Raw genomic sequence first — 20,766 nt, 5'->3', positions numbered from 1 at the left:
CAAACTTGCTAAGTCAAAATCTGCACTTTAAAAATATCCCAGGGAATTTCTATGGACATTGAAGTTTAGATGGCACTGCAGGTTTCTGGTCAGGCTGGCATTAAGTGTGAACTGGGCTTGTGGGAGATAGAGACTGGATTGTGGCCTATCATCAGTTTAGAAGTGGCGAGGGCCTAGACTTGAGGATGATATCCTTTACCATCTGAATGGATAAAGAAAATGTGGTGTATATACGTGAAATGGAATATTATTTGGCAATAAAAAAGGAAATCCTGCCATCTGTGACAACATGTTTGGACCTTGAGGGCATTATGCTAAGTGAAATAAGGCAGACAGAGAAAGACAAATAATACTGTATGATCTCACTTATATGAGGAATCTAAAAAAATACCAAACTTACAGAAACAGAGAGCAGATTGCTGGTTGCCAGGGGAGGGTGATGGGGGAAGTAGGTGCAGGTGGTTAAAGGGTTCAAACTTCCAGTTAGAAGATTATTAAGCTCTGGGGATGTAATGTATGGCATGGTGACTTACAGTTAACAATACTATTTTGTATACTACTTGACAGTTGCTAAGACAGCAGATCTTAAAAGTTAGAAGGACCTGGGTTTGAATTCCCAGCCCTACCACTTCTTAATTAAGTGGTATTTGGCTCAAATGATTTAACCTCACTGAGCCTTTTTCTGCATTTCTGCAAAATGGAAGAAAAGCAATGTGACCTCAGGGGACCCTTGTAAAGATATAATAAGGTAACATATATATAGCACTTAGCGGTCCCTGGCACAAAGCAAATGGCACCCATTAACAATAACTATACTGATAACAATAATTTGCTATCTTTTGAGACAGATTCAAGAGGAACAAGAGAAACATTTATTGTCTGCCAGAGCCCCAACACTGTGCTGGGTACAGACCTACAACAACCTGCAAGTTAGGGAACTCCATCCTCATTTTAAACTGGCACTTGGATATTACATATTACAACCCCTTGTGGGTTCTCAAAGGTTCCTTCATAATGAGATGACCATAATTGCTATTATTATTATAGCGCTTGTTATTGTTAGGTTATTCTCAAAAGAGCCTGTCTCCCTGCTGGAGTGAAACTTCAAATGGGGTGGAGGCAGGGAGTTGCTAAAACCACTGCTGTGTATGCTGAGTTCAATAATACGCCCATCTAATGACCCAATCTCATTTCCCATGCCTCTATTTCCTCATTAATTTTTCTGCTGATGTACCATCTGTTTTCCAACTTCCCTCTCTCTTACATGTGTAGAACTTGTGATGAAGAGAAGCCCCAGTCTGGTCGCCCCCCAAAACCCCCCAACTGACAGACCAAGAGATAGGTAGGGGTAGCCTCAGTTCTAAGTCACCTGAAGCCTGTCTGGGGGCGGGGAATCCGGAAAGAGGAGAGTGGGCACGGACCCGCCCAGTGGCGCGGCCCGAAGCTGGGGAAAGAGCAGGGGTCCGCCGACTCGGCGGCTCTCTGCGTCCCCGCCCTCGACCAGATCGGGGAGTCAAGAAGGACTTCCAACACCCGCCAAGTTTCAACTCAAGACCTCTGCGAGGCCGCGTGTGCCCGAGCCCTCGCACGCCTGCCTGCAACGTGGCCGCGTCCGGGACGCCCTCGGACCCCGAGGGTCACCCGAACTCTTCCCTTCTCTCTCCAGGCCGAGCCGTGTTCCAGGCCCCCCTGTCCGCGGGTTCTCCTCTCCGTGAGCCGGGAGAGCCTCCCTCCTCTCGGGCTCCAACCACCCCAGCCGAGCCCCTTCCCGGCGCGGAGCCTTAGCTCTCCTGACACCGCCCGGCTGCGGGGCGGGGGCAGGGCCAGCGGTGGAACCGCCCCCAGCCGCCTCCCCGGCCCGGCGAGCAGGCGGGTGGCTGGGGCGCCTCCACCTCCTCTTCCTAAAGCGGCGAGGAGTAGACGAGCGGCATCACTCGAGCCCAGGTCCCGGCCACCGCCACACACGGCGCCCAGCGTTCAGTAGGGGGAGCAGCAGCTGAGGCGGCTGCCACAGCGGCGGGCGGGCGCCAGAAAGGTAGACTGAGTCTCGGGGAGCCGCGCCGCGCACCGCCCACCTCCCGGCCCCGGGCCGCGCGCGCCACCCGCCCCGTAACCCCACTCGTATGTGTCCTTCCAGGCCCCGGTCGAAAAGCCTGGGAGGGCCGCCGACCTACCCCCGGAGGAGGAGCCAGTCGGAGCCCAAGGCGCCACTGCCGCCGAAGCCGCGCCGAGCAGCTTTCGCCTTCATGGCCCACTCACCGGTGGCGGTCCAAGTGCCCGGGATGCAGGTGAGGACGCCCGGGCCTCCCCCGCCGTCCACGTGACTGCCCGGGAGCCGGGGGCGCGCTCCGCGCTGGGCACGGGCGACGAGAGGCGGCCCAGGGCTTCCCCGAAGCCGGGCCGGGCGCTCCGGCCAGGTGACCCGGGAAGAGCGTTCTCAGTGTTTCCCGGCGTGTAAGCTAGGTGGTGCACTGCGCCGGCCGGGCGCGGAGGGACTGGGGGCGCGGCGAGGTGGGGATGCTGGGGGACGAGGTGGGTGCACAAAATGGCCCGGAGCGAGACACCTGCGCCGGCTGAGCGTGGTGCGGTTGGGGGTTGGAGGTGGGAGCACTTAACTTGGGAGAGATGGAGGTGTCTCGGAATTTGTGGGGTAAAACGCAAGTGGTGCTCCCCCCTCACACACACACACACACACACACACACACACACGACACAAGTTGGGGCGGAGCAAGGCAACGGGGTGGCGGTGGCGGCTTTGAATTGGGCTCTTCCTGTGTGCGTAGAGCAAAGAGCGAGGTGACTTCTTTTCCCCTTTTGGTGCTGCTGCTTCAGGGCCAAGTTGTATCTCGCTCCCCCAACCTGGTCCAGCCCATAGGGTGGCGTGAGAAATGCAGGGTCCTAGGTTAGAGTAGCGGAGGTGATGACTCCCCCGCCCCGCCCCCTGCCTTTCCCACAGGAGGTCTGTTGCAATGTGGTTAAAGGAAGCTTTTTGTCCTGAACAAGGGACTACTTGCATGGGACCCAACTTTTTACTCGACATCTTCCCAGCTCTCCCATTATATTTTCATTTTATTGAAGAAGAAATAAGCTACGGCCACACACTTTTTATGCTGTTATGTTTTTAAATCGGTGCATTTCAAGCTATCTACTAAATGTTATCCAAGTTTACTAACTTTTAAGCCTTCACATTATATTTTTTTTCCTTTGCCAGACAGCCTAAACAACCTATTTATGAATAGGTCAGAGACTAGAAACACTTAAGCCTCATTACCTTCTAAAAATGTGAAAGCAAACTTTTTCTGCGTTCAGAAAAAATGTTTAGAGTAGTAAACAGCTTATGTTTCTAGTAGAAATCAAAGTGCTATGGATTGGGGCCTCAGTTTACTAATTAATTAATGGAATTCATTTTTTAAAAAAAGCAGTTGGTCACATTTGATGCATGGTCACACAAAAAAAGGGATTTTTAAAATACTTTCCCCCAAAAGGACTGTTTGTGTTGGACATATATCTAACCTAGGACGCCTGTGTCTCCTAAGCACCAGGCCTTTTAGCTAAATATAGGGCAAGTCTGGGTTGAGTCCCAGGAAGTCGCTGTGTAGTTAAGAAAAAAGAAAGGAAGAAAAAGGGAAATGAGAAATATTAGGGCCTTTTTATAGGTTGATCCATTCGAGCTTTACAAAATGCCTCAAACTTCCTTCTTCTCACGCCACCCCCCTCCTTCCCTCCCTCTTTCCCCTAGCCACTGCCCCTCACCCCATTCATTCAGTTCTGACTTTGATTATATCAAGAGAATTAGTAATTTGCATTACTAACTACAGTTTTGCTTTGTCTGATGTGGAAGAAAGTGCGAAATTTTTCCCACCGTGCTCTCCTTTCCGGTCTGTGAAGAGTAGAACGTTACGGTTGTGTAGTTTGTCTCTGAGGGTCTCGGTACTTCTCTCTCCATTGTGTGCACGCGCTGCCTGCGTGCGTGCGTCAGCAGATTGAGTGCCTCCCGTTCATCAAGTTTGTGATTCTGGGGAACTCTGTGTGCTGAGGAGAAAATGGTTTCTGGTCTTTATTTCATTTGTCTTGACTTTATTTGATTTATATGGTTTCTGGTCCTTATTTGATTTGTCTTTATTTGATTTATATGGTGTAGGAACTGCTTGCTGTTCAGTATTTATTATGGCTCCCTGCTTTGTTTCATTATCTGAGTTCCCTATCTCTTGAATTTTAAAATCTTAATTAAGGTGGTTTAGAATGTGAATCACATATTTTGAATGATAAATTCTGCTTTTCACTTTATGTCTGCCCAAAGTTGTGATTACTTTGTCTACCCTGATTTGGGGAGGGCAATCATCTCAATATTAGAAAAGAGGAGAGGAATATTTATTTGTCATTTTCTCTGTCTGAATGAAATGGTAAATGCTTAACTTCTTATTTCCATTTTCTTTGTATATGTGGTTCTTACGCATTTGGTGCAACACAAAAGTTTTCCACTTTTAAAATTGTGGAGTATCCTAAAAATAAATTTGATGGCATGCAGTGTGACTCTTGAGCCTAGACTACTTTGACTATTCTTTTGTTTAAAAATATTGCAGATGAGATGCAGAAATATATCACGAGCTTGTAGAATTCTCCTCGAGTTTTGTGAAAGAGGGGCAACTTTTAGACCTTTAGACTAGTAAGAAAACGTGAGTTAGCCTTGTGTTCTTGAAATTCTTATATAGTATTTCCACAAATCTGGGTGAAGTGGTCGACCGGCCTATAACTTTTTAACAGTTTATTTTAGGGAATTATGAAGATTGATGGAAAAAATGATTTTTCCAGAAGTAAAAACAAATTTACTTTACCCACAGTGTTTTTCTCCCCCTGAGGAGAGACGTGAAGTCGAGCTACCTGTTCTATCACTTAAGACTTCCAGCATTCCTGACTTTCAAACAAAGAAATTTCTGTTGCCACTAGTTTAAAATAGAAAAGAAACTTGGAGTGACGAAAGAAAACCCAGGATTTGGTCCAGTTCAAACCCTTCCTTGTGAATTAGTTATTCAGACTCATATTTTTAATATTTCTTAATATTGTGGTAATGAACTTTTTTGCCATATTACACCAAATGTGGAGGGTATGAATTTTGGGGGTACTTAATTTGTGCTTACTTCTCTAGTATATAACTAATTTTCCATACCAGGAGCTAAACTCTTGAAAAATATTTAAAGCACAACTTAAAAAAAATAAGCCAATAAACCTGTTTCTTTCCACTCAAATATTTACTCTTTAATGGTTTAAAACATGTTTTTTCTTTGAAGTTCTCAGTTGTAAATCATACTTAAGTTTAAGACATTTCCCCTTAGAACCTGCATTAGTATTTATGAAGACAAGTGTTCTAAATTGGGTGTTAAATCTTTCATAAAGTGTGGGTGGGAGAATAAAGTTAAATGTTGAATTAGAGTACTAAGTATTATTATGTTATGCTTTGTGTTATGCCTTTTGTGAAAGAATTTTTTGAACTTCCTGCTAAAGTATTTAAACATTAGTCTTCATGTATCTTTAAATATGATCAGGGTGGTACAGTTTGTAAATGGTTGTTATTTGAGATGTGAGATGGAAATGAAGTTTAAGGATTAATGAACACTTTATTGGAGACTTTTATCTAAGAGTTGGAAAACATTGCCTTGCATTGGTGAACCTAGTTACTGGGTTCTGGGAAGGATACAGAAGTATACTACATGATGTCTGCCCTTAAAGATCTTAAAATGTTGTTGAGGAGATAAATCTAGCACATGAAATATCAAATAATGCAAAATCTGTGATACTTATTCTATAATAGAAGTTGCTGACTGGAAGAGTTGAAGGCTTGCCCCCAAAGGATTTTTAGGATCCATATTGGGGAGGGCATTTCCAAGCAGGGAAATACCCTGAGCAAGTGTGTGCGTGCACACAATCTTTGAGTGTGGGATAAAATCACTTGGACTATGATGAAGAATTCCACTAGAGAAATAATAGGGGGTAAGATTGGAAAACTTGACTGGGTCCAGATTATGGTGGTTCTTGAATGCTAGGGAAGGGTTTTGGCCTTCAGACTAGCCACTCAACATTTCTAAGTAAGGGAGGCTCAACAAACAAAGTTGTATATAGGAAGAGAAATCTTAAGATTGGTTGAATGGATGAACTGGAGGATTGAGAGACTTGAGGCAGTTTGATCTACTGAGACTACTTCAACAAGGTATTCATATCTGTACAGATGCAATGGACCTTGCATTGACTGATTGCCTTCCCTATGCCTAGTACTATGAGGTAGAAAATATAATTACCAGACTTGTAATTAGCTAGTTACAGGAGGAAGAATCGAAGCCTTTGTGATGTTGAATATGGGCAACTGGGACAATTATGGTACATCCAAAAGAAATCAGAAAGTCAGGGAGAAGAGCCAGATCCAGTAGAACATTAATGATTTCTGTTCTAGGCTTGTGAAGTTCGAGGTAACAGTGGGATGACAAAATAAAAATGTAGAGCTTTATGTCTATTATCTTGATTGTGGTGATGTTTTCAAAGGTGTGTACATATGTCCAAACCCATCAAATTGTATACATTAAATATGTACAGTTTTTTTGTATCTCAACATGCCTCAGTAAAGCTGTTTTTAAGAATGTCCAGTGAATACTTGAAGATATAGATCTGGAGCTCTGGTCATTCATCAGACATTTACTGAGCATTTACTATATGCCAGTTTCTTTACTTGAAACTGAAGGGTGGGAGCCACCAAGGAGGGAAAGGTCATAATGCCAGAGAGCATGTGGAAGTGAGGGCCCTCGTGAGGCAGGAAGCATAGGTGGAGGGTTGGCTTGTAAGAAAAGGAAGGGTGACTTAAGGTGCATGGGGGGATGAGAAAATGTGTCAGGATCGGGAAGGAGTTAACGGGTGGGGGCACTTCTTTATTTACCTCTCATCATGAAACCTAAATTGGAGAAATAATTCAGTTTCGTGTCAGAATCTAGTATGTAGTCTTCTTACCTTCCTTCCACCTTCTGAAAGGACTGATCAGCTTTGCAGTTTGAGGTGGAAAGAGGTAGAGAGCAATGCTTGCACTAATAGATAAAGCCAAACCATTGTCCTCGTTGGTGGGAAGCATATTCAGAGATGCTGAATATGCTAATGATAGTGGCAGAAGACCAGCTGAAACAGAATAATCAAAGACAACTGTGAGCTGGGAGAGTTGGAGGTAGTTGCAGGGTATGGGGTAAGCAGGCTGGGGGCTGAACGGAGAGTAAACAGGAATTGGGCATGGTAGGACATGTGCCTTAAACACTAATGAGGGTCTAAAAATGGCACATGAGGACAAATGTCCATCATGTACCTCCCTTGCTTGAGTTATAGAAAATGAGAGAATATAATTTAGCTGGTACCTAGGAACCATTGAACATTGTGATACTGTGTTTTTTTTATTCTGCCTTTCATTTATTCAGTGACCTTGAGCAAATCATCTACAAAATGGGGAATAATAAAAGCTGCATTTCCTTTGCCTTAATGAGATGCTCTTAGGATGAATTAACTATCATCTGTGGAGTATATTTTGAACTCCTTCATCAAAGGTGTTATGATGTATGTGGGCAGTTCATCCTACAGAACAATGCTAGGCTAATCACATGAAAACACTGTCATTATCCCCTCTCACTCCTGCTTGACAACCCATGTTTTTCTATTGAAATCCAGTCTCCCCACCCCCCACCCCAAAACACCCACGCACATACCACCACCACCAGACCCAAAGTCTTCTCTTTTTTTTTTTTTTTTTTTTTTTTGTGGTACACGGGCCTCTCACTGTTGTGGCCTCTCCCGTTGCGGAGCACAGGCTCCGGACACGCAGGCTCAGCGGCCATGGCTCACGGGCCCAGCCACTCCGCGGCATGTGGGATCCTCCCGGTCCGGTCTTGGTCACGAACCCGTGTCCCCTGCATCGACAGGCAGACTCTCAACCACTGCACCACCAGGGAAGCCCAGACCCAAAGTCTTTTGCTCAGCTTTCCAGACTTTCTGTTATCTGGCTCCTCTCTACAGATCTGTGCTTAGTTATTTTTACTCCCCAACAAGCAATCCCTTTTGTTCTACCATGCCAGTTGCAATTCAGCAATCACTGACTGGCCAAATCCTACCTGATTTTCAAGATCTCCATCTTGCTTTCCCCATGAACTTTCTCTGAATGTTCCAGGCTACAGAAATCACTCCCATTTCCAAGCACCTGTTATATCCCTTGTCAGTAGCAGACAGTCCAGTCCTTGATTTATATACTGCCTTAGATTTTCCCTAATTATATATGTTATACTTGTCTCCCAAACTAGGTTGTAAATTTCTTGAAGGCAGGGACCATGTATCTTACTTTTCTTTATACCGTTAGGTATGAATTATATGTAAAAGTGTAGGCTAGTGAGTGCAGTACATATAGACTAGACTTTTCTGACTTTTTTCCATTCTGTTTCTGTAACTATATTGTGTAATGCTTGAATTCTCCTAGCTCGTGAAGGCTAATTTATGTATGTACAATGTAGACATTTTATACTTACTAAAATGATTTTAATGTATTACATTTAATAGGTCTAACAAAATATACTTGTAACTAATCAGCTGTCCACACACTGAAGCTCTCATTCTCATCTTGCAAGACCTTTGAGAGAAAAAGGAGCCCTCATTGCTTTCCTAGTAACTAGGCCTGATTTCAGACAAATTTATGGCTTTGGGAGAAATAACCTCTTGTTCCTTCCCTTTGTTTCCCCATCCCAAAAAAATACAAACAAATACATAAAAGAAACTTCTTTACTTCTCTGTCCCAGCTGTCACATTAGAAAGAATCTGATACATTTCACTGATACTAAGGTGTTTTTGATTAATTGCTCACTATGTGACCCCTCCCATGGATGTTCACATGTTACAGGAAGTAATGCCTTTTAAAAAGAAATATAATAGTAGAATTTCAAACTGCTTGGTGATAATTTTTTAATGAATTGTATCTTCTGAAAGAGTGGTGGTTTTACTCATTTGTTGCTAAAAAGCAGAGTTAGGAGAACAAAAACTAACACTATTATTAGGTGTGATGCAACAAACTCCTTTTCATTTCTTGTAGTTAAGACCCAAAGAATTTCTACCACAGGTACATATAAAACAATGTCTCTGGGGCTTCCCTGGTGGTGCAGTGGTTGAGAGTCCGCCTGCTGATGCGGGAGACATGGGTTCGTGCCCCGGTCCGGGAAAATCCCACATGCCGCGGAGCGGCTGGGCCCGTGAGCCATGGCTACTGAGCCTGTGCGTCCGGAGCCTGTGCTCCGCAATGGGAGAGGCCGCAACAGTGAGAGGCCTGCGTACCGCAAAAACAAACAAACAAACAAACAAAAAAATGTCTCTGGAGGAATGCCATGAGGTAGCTCGTTTTTAAAAGAACAAAAGTCAATAAAATATGCACAGCTAAAATTTTCACTCCATCTTATGTACATTTCTCATTTGGTCATCTGCCACTTTAGACTAAGGTGTTATATGGTAGGGACCACAGAAAGCAAACATTTCAATAAGATATTAACTAATTCCTCTCAACAATCCTATGAAATAGGAAGAGTTCTCCAATAGGAAAATGACTTCAAATTTATATTTAAAAACAGAAGAGCACATTGCTGGCCAACTCTACCCATCATCCTCTTTGTTGTCCCTCCCCCAAATCCCATATATTTCAAGCAGATCTTCTGAAATGCACATTGAGAGAAACTAGGAAACCTAGTGCAGAGCAGATCCCATCCTTCTCCTCTATTCCTGCTTGTCTCTCCCCATTACCTCTCACCAGCATTTACCTTACTGGGGACAGAGCTATACTCCCCCTCAGCCTTTTCTGGACTTGTTCCAGCGTACTTCTGACAGCAGCCCGCTGGCCTTTCTTTTCCTTCGTTTATCATACGATCATGGATTCGAATGATCCGTGTCCTAAAATATTGGCATTGGTACAACAGCTTTGGATATTCTAGCAAAATATGAACAAAATTGTGGTTCATACTTCCTGGGGACTAGAGTAAACAAAACTATAGACAGCTTAGGTGTAATAGTTAAAAATATTCTAATTATCTTTTTTTTTTTTTTTTTTTTGCGGTAGGCGGGCCTCTCACTGTTGTGGCCTCTCCCCTTGCGGAGCACAGGCTCCGGACGCACAGGCTCAGCGGCCATGGCTCACGGGCCTAGCCGCTCTGCGGCATGTGGGATCTTCCCAGACCGGGGCACGAACCCGTGTCCCCTGCATCGGCAGGTGGACTCTCAACCACTGCGCCACCAGGGAAGCCCTAATTATCTTTTTTAAAATGTCCACTCTCCTCCTTTTTGATCAAGTAACTTCAAGAATGTGCTGCTGAGGAAATCCAAGGCATTGTGTTTTTATCTTTTTCTCATGAAAAATGTTTACAGAAAAAAACTTCTCAACCTTTCTTTAAGATCCTTGTAACAGAGATTGTGTGTTCTTAGTGGTATTTTTCCCCCTCTCTCCCTTTCACCTGTTTTATAAAAAAGTGAGGAAAAGAAATCTGTAAAACCCTATCCATTTAAAATGTAAAGGACTGAAAAAAGTAGGGTTCAAATCAACTATCATTGAATTTATCAATTTGTTTATTACGGAACAATAGAGTGTCTAGCTGAAGACTAACAGTTGCTTTGAATCATAGAAATAGCTTCCCAGTATCAACTTAATGAAGTTTTTACTGGATTTGAAATCCATACCATACTAGATATGTTAGGGAATTTCTAAGCACACTAGTGAATTACTCTACCAGATTTCAATAGTGCCTGGTAACACAATCCTAGGAGTGAATTTTTGGCAGGTGGAGTAAAGACTTCAAGGACATTTAGACGCATCCAGATTTTTCTTTGAAAATGCATTTTTGAGTTGCTCTGTTAGTGCCTTTTTATCCCCCTCCTCCGGCTTTCCATTAAGCCATTGGCTTTGGGACATATCATTTTACAGTATGTTATATTAAGCTAGGATTTAACTGCTTGCTGCAGTATAGTATAAATAACATAGCAGTGGGTGATGGGGAAGGGATGGGCAACATAGATAATCAAGTGGGGCATAGGTTGTTATTAATGCAAGAAAATTTGGGGCAGCTGAGTCAGTATAAACCATAAAGTCATAATTTCTTCCCAGAGCTAGGTTCATCATTATTGTTGCCCCCTAGAGCTGGGAATGTTTCTGGCCTCCCTGGTCTCAATTTCCTGCTGCCTGCCTTAACTTTAAGTAGAAGCATAAAAGAAACCAATCAGCAAAGCATGCACACATGCTACTAAGTATAGGGATAGAAAATAGAACTTTGACCTCTTGTGGTTAAGGAGACTACAGTCAGTGTGTCTAGCAGCCTCAGGGAAAGAAGCATATTTCAAATGTATGCTTTTTAAGTGCTACCGACCCCATGGGAAGAACAGTGAGCAAGCTCATTAATTAGGGTCCTGTTTGCTTCTCTAGTTCTATTTCAAATCCTTTGTTTGAACTTTGCTCTGAGCCTTCCTATGTGCCTGTCAGTTAATGGTAATAGACTTTCCGAAGTTGGACGCTGGTGATCCAGGTTTAATGTTTTTACACGCTTAGTCTTCATGAAACAACTAGGTGTGATTTAAGCTAGAAAAATATTAGCAGCAAAGTTTGGAAGACCCACATTGTGTAGGACATAGTGCTTGATACCTATCTTTGAGATACAAAAAGTATAAAGGAGTCCCTGACCTCAAGAAGTTTATACAGAAACTGAAGAGATTAGACATCTACACATTTAGGCATCTAACAATGCAGAGCAATAGTAATGAATCCCAAATGTGATAGAAACTGACATAGTAGCATTCCAAGGAAGATCAGACTAAGGAAGGGAATTATCATTTATAGAATGCCTTTATGCTAGGCACTTGTGCTTTTGCCACTGCACTACCTTGCTTCTAGGCAGGGCATCCCTGAACAGACCCTTAAAGGAGAGTGGGAGACAGGCAGGGGAAAAGGCATAAAGGGACACACACAAGGTTCCTTCCATAACAGAGGTGTGAGGTAGGTGCTTGTTGCCATGAACTACGTTAGGACCAAATTATGAAAGGCCTTGAATGCCAGACTGAGACAGTTATTTTTAACTCAGTCTGCAGCAAGTTGTTGCTGTTGTTGTTGTGTTGTTTTTTTTTTTAATCAAGAAAGTGAACTGCTGAAAGCAATGGTTCATTGTCTGTTTTTGGAAGATTACATTAGGCTTCCAACCTAACAGGCTGGGTTGGAGAGGGAAAGGCTAGATATCATAAGTGGATGTTGTAATAGCCCAGGCTTTAGCTGTTAAGGGTGTGATCTAGGGCAGTGATGGTCAAGCTTGAGCATGTATCAGAACCACCTGGAGGGTTTGTTAAAACACAGACTGCCAGGCCCCATCTCCAGAGTTTCTTTTTTTCTTTTCCTTTTTTTTAAACATCTTTATTGTAGTATAATTGCTTCACAATGTTGTGTCAGTTTCTGCTGTATAACAAAGTGAATCAGCTCTACGTATACATATATCCCCATATCTCCTCCCTCTTGCATCTCCCTCCCACCCTCCCTATCCCACCCCCCTAGGTGGTCACAAAGCACCGAGCAGATCTCCCTGTGTTGTGCAGCTGCTTCCCACTAGCTATCTATTTTACGTTTGGTAGTGTATATATGACCATGCCACTCTCTCACTTTGTCCCATCTAACCCTTCCCCCTCCCCGTGTCCTCAAGTCCATTCTCTACGTCTGCATCTTTATTCCTGTCCTGCCTCTAGGTTCATCAGAACCTTTCTTTTTCTTTTAGATGTCATGTATATGTGTTAGCATACGGTATTTGTTTTTCTCTTTCTGACTTACTTCACTCTGTATGACAGACTCTAGGTCCATCCACCTCACTACAAATAACTCAGTTTTGTTTCTTTTTATGGCTGAGTAATATTCCATTGTATATATGTGCCACATCTTCTTTATCCATTCATCTGTCGATGGACATTTAGGTTGCCTCCAGAGTTTCTGATTCAAGTAGGTCTGCAGTGTCCATGAATTTTCATTTCTAATGAGTTCCCAGCTGCTCCGCTTGTCTGGGGACCACTCTGAGCACCATGTAAGGAAGACTTTACAGACCTTGGTGACTAATTGGATATGGGAAGGGCAAAAACATGATGGGAGAGTAAAGACTCAAAGATATTGCCAAGTTTGGGAGAAAATGGGTTTATTTTTAAAACTTGAATTTGAAGCACTGGCCACACAACCAAGCAGAAGCAATTAGTAACAGGTTTGTTCAGGAGTGAAGATGGAGATGGGAGGTCCTACATGGAGGCAGATAGTAGATGAAATTGTGAGAAATCAAAATAACATGATTTTCAATCATCCAAGAAGCTGAACTCAATTTTGTATTAAGTTTTGTAGTTTCCAAAATCTCACTGTCACCCACCACTTCTGAGCTCCTTGATCCAGGTAGGTTTGACAGCTCAGTAAATGCTCTTCAAATGCAAACACTTTTATTAAGAACATGAAATCTATTTATGCTTATACTTGTGAAAATGCAATTTGGCTGAAGTGAAATAAAATGCCAGTTTCCTAAATGCCAGTAAGTGGCACCATTTACCCCAAAGATAGACATTTTAAAGACTTTTTCCAATTTTGATACATCTCATCAATTTTGTTGTACAGAATCCCTTTCCCTCACTCTGTATTACCCCCCCAAAAAAAAACCCGGATGTAATAACTCTGAGCTGCTATTATGTCAAAAATACCCATTCAAAGTTATCATATTCCAAAGCTACCTTGTGTTTACATATGGAAATTCTTGGAGGGGGGAGGAAGTTACTTCTGAATCATTAAGGAAATATCAAACCACTTCCTAAATGGCCTTTCTGACTCCAGCTTCTGCTGTCTAAAATATTCTCTATACCTGTCAGATTAATATATTACCATTTGCCAACGGGTACCATGTAGGAAAGCTCAGAGCTCAGTTTAAACAAAGGATTAGAACTGAAAATAAGAGAAGCAAATGAGCCTACTTAATGAGTTTGCCAACACCAAACAATGTGAGCAAACTTGATTCCCCACTTCATTCACCAGCCTTGGACCTAAGTCACTTTTCAATTTCTAAAATGAACACACAGCTAACAAAACCGAAATTATCCTTCAGAATCGAAGATGTGCCACGAGTGAGGATGTTCAAAAACATGTGTAGAAATGTACCTCTAAACACATTTTAGGTGATGCTTAATTACCATTAAAATAAGTTCCTTGAGTGCCTAGGGGACTTTCTCCCCCTTTAGGGAATACAATTTGTTTGGGTGTAAAATTCTGATATGTTTACCTTATACCTCTCACCTCTTTTGGGGTAGCTGTCTCTTTTCCAGGATACTTAACTACTTTTGTGACCCATTTTTCATTATTTTGGACGGTAAATTAAGTTTTCATTGGGGAAAATTGATGGGGGCTGTGTGTATATGCACATGAAATGTATATTGTACATGAAGTATATTTTGTGTTTGAAAACACTTTTGATCTATTCAAGAAAATGAGGCTCAACATTGGCCAGTAGAGTTTGTAGTCAGCTGTACCAAATTTAGACATAACTATTTTAAAAAGTAGACAAGTGCATTGTCAAAATAAAAATGGGTAAAAGATAGCATGGTCACTAAGTTCAAGAAGCAGAAAATGATGATTTGGTAATGTTTAAGAAGGTCTGCATATAAAAGGAATTCAGTAAAATTGATGTAAAAATTATGTACTCAGTAAAAATTATGGTATCCATGGATTTGCTAAATATTTTTATTATATAGTAATATATAGAGTTCTTTACCACCTTTAAAAAGACTTATAAAAATCTTTAAATATGTATTTATAAAAGGTAAATACATATGCATATATGTACCTGTGACTAAATACATAACAGTGTTATCAGGATTTTACACGTTGAGGTTTTATCATCACTAGTTCCTTTTTCTGTCTTTAATATTTAAACTATTACTATTCTTAAAGAAATTGGACTCACAGCAGTCTATTCCATACAAGAAACAGATCATGGAAAACAACTTTTAATGAAATTCAGTACCAGTGTTAAGCTGTTTTAGTGAATTAGAATTGGATTGAACATTACGTAGGATTATATTTATCAAGATTCTCAATTCTCTGCTTAATTTCTCCCATAGAATAGTCTTACAGAGAATCATTGCATCAAAGGAACTGCTTTTGATAGATACAAATCTGTTTACCTATTAGTAAAATCAGAGGCATGTGAGTAGTATACAAATGACTTCTGGTTAACAGAAACTTGTGATCATTGTCTAAGCTCTTATTTTGAAGCTAAAATTGTTATAGGTACTTTACACTAGATTCTAAGGTGATAAGGAATGGAGGGGGTTAGGGCATTGGATTCTGTTTTAGTGGCAAACAAAATCTCATACAGGAGAGCTGCTTTTTTTTTTAACTATTTATCTCTTCATGAAAAATGGTGACTGTCACTGAAAGATCTTTTTTTACTCTGTCACAGGCTTCCCAAAGGGCACATAAAATGAAAACGTGGGATTTGACTAGTTAAATAGTGAATCAGGTTTTAGCATAGGTGACACCTCCATTGTCATCTTTTCGGACTGTGATTTCTGGTAATAGCAAGTGAAAAAAAAACTATTACCGCTGTTGCTATGGCTCTTCTATCTGCTGAGGTTCAGGCATCGTTTTGGAGGCTGCAGTGTAAACCGTGCTTTGGGAAGGTAGAATTTCATAATACCAGAGGATTCCTGCTGCTCATGAGCAGACAGAAAATGTAGGTAAGGGAAAAGGTGTTGGACACTGGAAGAAGAGAAAGACAGTATTTCCTAGGAAGGGAAAAAGTAGTCTTTTGCTTTAAAGATTGAGAATTCTCTCTCTATTTTTTAGAATGGGAAATTTCTCTACTTTCTGCAGAGAGGAGAAAAAGCTAACAGAAAAGGAAATTGGGGAGGTAATAGTAATTCATTTCTTTCTTGTTGCTTATGACTTCTGTGATAAAAGTTACATTTACGTAATCGACTTGTTATGGCAAGAAAATGTAAAGAGTCTTTTGTGGTTGGGAGAAAGCTTGTGAAAGATCAGGGGGAAGAGCTGACCTCATAGGGATGGTGATTTCAGCTGCTTTTCTGTTTAAGATGTGCAATTTTGGTGGCGTGTGTACTGCACCAATAAATTGTTTCTAGACCCTTGGAGTCATTTTGGGTGGCCTTTTTTTTCCCTCTGTAGGCAAAATGAATACTTTTCATTAACAAGGAAAAGTGCCAGATTATCACTGGATTATATTTGACTAATTTGGACTGTTATTTGGGGATGGGGAAGGGGAGGCTAAAGAGAAGAAATCTTTCTTCCAAATGACTGGAATTAATATTGTTACTTTTCCAGTAGGTTCTGGCCTTAAAATTCTCCCTCAGGGAATGATTAAAACAGTTTTTTGGAGCATTTCAAGGCTGTGTAGCATCTCAGATTTACTTTAAAATAAGTTTGCTTAATCACTTTTTAGCACCACTTGATTTATGTCTTGGCTGGGAGAAGAATTCTAGAGAAGTATGTAGTCCAATTACTTTTTTCTAAGAAGACTTATGGATACCAAATACTACATTATTTTATTGTTGGCTTTTAACTTTCCAATAGTTTAAAAGGTATAAATGTCTTCATACTTGGAAAAAGCCAACAACAACATTGTATTTTGCCCAGGGATTGCAGCCCCCTCCCCACTTTCCAGGATAGAGACAGCTTTCTCCCATTGTCCATCCACGTGCCTGGGTTTTTTGGCAGAGTCAATCTGTATAACCCAAAGCAATTTAATTTGATTACTCTTGTGTGTTATTCTTTAATGACAGTGTGTCGTGCAGTCATAGTGTAAGTATGATCCTGATTGAAAGATAAGGCACAGTTTTAGATGATTTTTTAAAAACCCCTTTAACTCAAAAGATGATCCATATATTGTGAAAGGATATTCTTATTTAATATGGCCGAGTGATTCCAGAGTTTGAGAATTTAATTCTTTTTTCCTAGTAGGACACTAAATTGTCTTCTCCTAATTACTAGAATGAAGAATGTAGTGTATTCTCTTCCTTTATACTGTGAAATAATGCCTGCACACATCTCCTCGAATGTAAAACTGTGAGCTTCAGGGATTCTGCTCAGGAGTCTGGACTAGGCTATTATTTATAAAAGATAAGAGATCATGTATTCATTCCAAGCAAATTTTGAATTGGATGTAATTAATTTTCTACTGAGGCAATTAATGTGTTTAATTACTTTTCTACTATGTGTAATTAATTTTCTACTAAGAGGTAGGAAGGCTATAATGTTTGTCTTATGTTTTGTATGAAAGGAAGTTTCCTTGAAATTTTGGATTTTCCCCTCTCCCTTGTAAATATTTTTGAATGCCTGTATCTTTAAAAAATAGTAATGATCACTCTCCTCCAGTAGTGTTTTTGGAGCTTTGTTAATCTAATGCAGCCTTTCTCAATTGCAATTGTCATTCTGCACCACAAAACAGAGACAATGGTATGAGTTAATGTTTTCTCAATTCTCCCAAGAAGGACACAACTAAAACCATTCTAGATGCACTAGAGAGGAGTTTATTTATTACACACAGTAGATTCCTTAGAGCAGCAGTTGGCAAACTATAGCCAAGGGCCAAATCCAGCCTGCAGTCTGTGTGTAGCCTGAAAGCTAAAAAAACAATTTTTTTTTTACATTTTAAAGAGTTGTTAAAAAAGAATATGTGACAGAGACCAGAGACTGTACCTGGCCCACAAAGCCTTTAAGACATTTACTACGTGGCCCTTTACAGAAAAAGTTTGCCAAACCCTGTCTTAGGGCATGGAACCTCATTGAAAATTGCTGATCTAAAAAAAGGAAGCATTTTATAGTATTTTCTCTGGGATTAGGTATACAGTAAGATAACAGGAAAGTTTCTCTTTTTGAGGTAACTGACTTGTATATTGGTCCCATTATTGTAATGCTTAATTCAAGGAAAGACTCCAGATCATAATTAATAGGGAAATACATTTTTATTTGTTTTCTAGACAAAAATTTTAACGGTTGAGTGATATAGAAAGTTGTTGGTAACAAAAATGAATGATAAATTATGTGTATGTATATACAAATATATTTTAATATTTTTCTTAGTTTCTATAGCAAGAAAATAAAAGTGATTGAATTTTATAGGACTATGAAGGAGGGCATTGATTGCTTTTATCACTGTTTTAAATTAAGGGGCTATATCTGTTAGAGAAGGAAAGTGAATAGAGAGTACTAGGTGTCAGATATAATCACATTTGTTCCTTCCTTGTACTGAATAAGTGTCTTCACCCTACAATTAACATCTCAGGTACCTTGTCAGCAGTAAGGAGAATAGTACTTAATCAAAACTGCATTAAAATTATTAGATCATAGCATGTGAAGTAATCAGGCTCTACCAAATGCCACTTAACTACTTGATTTAGTAGGGCAGGTGCCATCAGCCATAAAACATATATTGGTCAATCACAAAATTATCAAGGGAGAAAAAGACAAGCAGGCATTATTTGTAATTTGCTGCTGATTTCCTTTATCTCTATATTTAGTTAATCATGAAGTTCTAGCAGTGATTTTTTTTTTTTTTTGTCTTTGTGGTACATGGGCCTCTCACTGTTGTGGCCTCTCCCGTTGCGGAGCACAGGCTCCGGACACGCAGGCTCAGTGGCCATGGCTCACGGGCCCAGCCGCTCCATGGCATGTGGGATCTTCCCGGACCGGGGCATGAACCCATGTCCCCTGCATCGGCAGGCGGACTCTCAACCACTGCACCATCAGGGAAGCCCCTAGCAGTGTTTTTTTCTTGGGAAATGTCAGACATCATCCCTTCTTTTATCATGCCATTCTGGCCTCTGTCACTAAATACACTTGGAAAGTTGTGTTGACAACGTTCCAAGGCAATGTGCAGAAATAATGAAACTACCTGAAACACAGACTTTAGTTTTTCACTCATCGGCTAAAAGCTTTCAGTGGCTCCCTACTAACCTGATCAGAAATTCCTAGGATGGATGAGACAAGTGAGGCTTCTGAGATGGTCAGGAAAGGCATCACTGGATGGCTGAGCTGGCTTTAAGACTGGGTGGGAAGAAGGGAAAGAAAGGAAGGGAATGAAATTAGGCAAGACAAGAAAAGACAAATGGACTTCTAAGGTTGTGTTTTTCAAAATCTTCTGTGGGCCCTTTTGGGGAGGGCCATAAAGATTTGTTTGGTGAATGGTACTTTATCTCTGGTTATGGCTGTAAAATGATAGGGTACCAGTCAGCTCAAGTTGTAGATCACAGATCTTTTTGGGTAGCATACTGTTCAAAGCATTCTAATTACTTTGAATTGCTCATCAAGATTATTTTCACTATGGCAGTTCAAAAACTAATTAAAGAACTTGGCCATTTGTCTGCATCCTGAGGTTACTTGTTTGTCATTGCCCCCCCCACCTCATCCCCAGCTAGAAATCACTCATTATAAAATCAAAACCGCCAAGTATTTTATAAAGATCACTTCCAGTTCTAAAATCTTATGGTCCTTTAAAGTTTCTAAACAGATTGTATAGCATATTTTTTGGAGGAAAAAATCAGATTTTGTACATGTATTCAAACTTGGTACTAGATGTTGATTATCCTTATTGGAGAATTACAGTTTCGTTAAGTTGATTGCAAAGTGAACAGGACCATATATTTCAACTACTAAAATATATTACCTTAGCCGTGGTTTTATGGAGAACATGTAAACAGCCTTATGTTTATAATGGTATTTCTTAAAAATTAAAAAATTCAACTCATATTAGTAGGTATCTCATACTTTCAGTAGCACTTTCCCCTTTATTTGAAAATTTATTTTTCTAATATTGTGCTTTGGTGACATGAATAGATTTCAGCAATGTCAGCACAGATCAATGGGGATTAAAAACTGATGAATCTGTACCTTTAGGGATAGGGATTAGAACATTCACAAATGTTATTGACAGTGGGGTGTAGGGTAGGATGGAGATGGGTTTGAGAAACTTCAGTTCAGGAAAAGCTGATGAACTCTGAGCAGAGATTAATTTATAATAAAAAGAAGAAGAGTTCTCTAAGCTGAATTCTTTGGGAAAATGGAAATATGGCAGTATTTAGGACTTTTTTTTTTTCAAATGAACTGGTACTCCCTGTGCAAAGGAAAGGGAATACTGATGATAAAATCCTCATCAGTGAGGATGTTGAAATCCAGCCCCTATTTTGTTAATGTAACAAATTTGTTGATGCGAGCTAATTTCTCATATATGTTGAGTGTATCATGGTGCGGGGCACAGAACTACCTTATGCTCACTTGTAGTAGTTCTTCTTAGCTTAGGTTTTCAGGTACAACTGTTACACATATACATCCCACTTTACTTCATTTCTGAGTGCATTCCTATTTATTAATGCACTGCTCCAATTCTTTTAAAGAAGTAGATAGGGCATAAAAAATAATAAACATTATTCTTTTAGCCATGCACCCATACACACACATAAACACACATTGTGATGATATTTTTCACTTTGGGGAAATGAAAAGTGGGAGATGGATTGTTGAAAAATTAGGGAGCATTCTTTTAGAGCATTCTATAATCTCCTCTCTGCTCCATTCTTAGGGTTTGCCAAGATTAAAATTGTTTGCTATTGACACATCATGCCATCAGTATCATTTTTCTTGGGATCAAAGAATGTTAAAGCCAGCAGGACCCAAGAGATAAATTTCCTTAGTCCTAAGATTCCATTGGGTAACTCCTT

At 40.7% G+C, this 20,766-nt stretch overlaps 1 protein-coding gene across 1 annotated transcript in view; it reads left to right on the top strand.

Moving 5' to 3' along the window:
- The first annotated feature begins 1,542 nt into the window (after window positions 1-1,542).
- The window catches only part of STK26 (serine/threonine kinase 26), a 66,207-nt gene continuing 46,983 nt past the window's right edge, over window positions 1,543-20,766 (top strand). The window contains exons 1-2 of the mRNA XM_081222230.1: window positions 1,543-2,035; window positions 2,138-2,288. Of these exons, the coding sequence (XP_081078356.1) occupies window positions 2,247-2,288 (42 nt within the window). The 5' untranslated portion in view covers window positions 1,543-2,035; window positions 2,138-2,246. The remainder of the gene's footprint in view (window positions 2,036-2,137; window positions 2,289-20,766) is intronic.

This window comes from Mesoplodon bidens, assembly GCF_964165515.1.
Source record: "Mesoplodon bidens genome assembly, chromosome: X".
Taxonomy (NCBI): domain Eukaryota; kingdom Metazoa; phylum Chordata; class Mammalia; order Artiodactyla; family Ziphiidae; genus Mesoplodon; species Mesoplodon bidens.
Note: the sequence above shows the minus strand (reverse complement) of the source record. Positions and strands in the feature narration are given on the sequence as shown.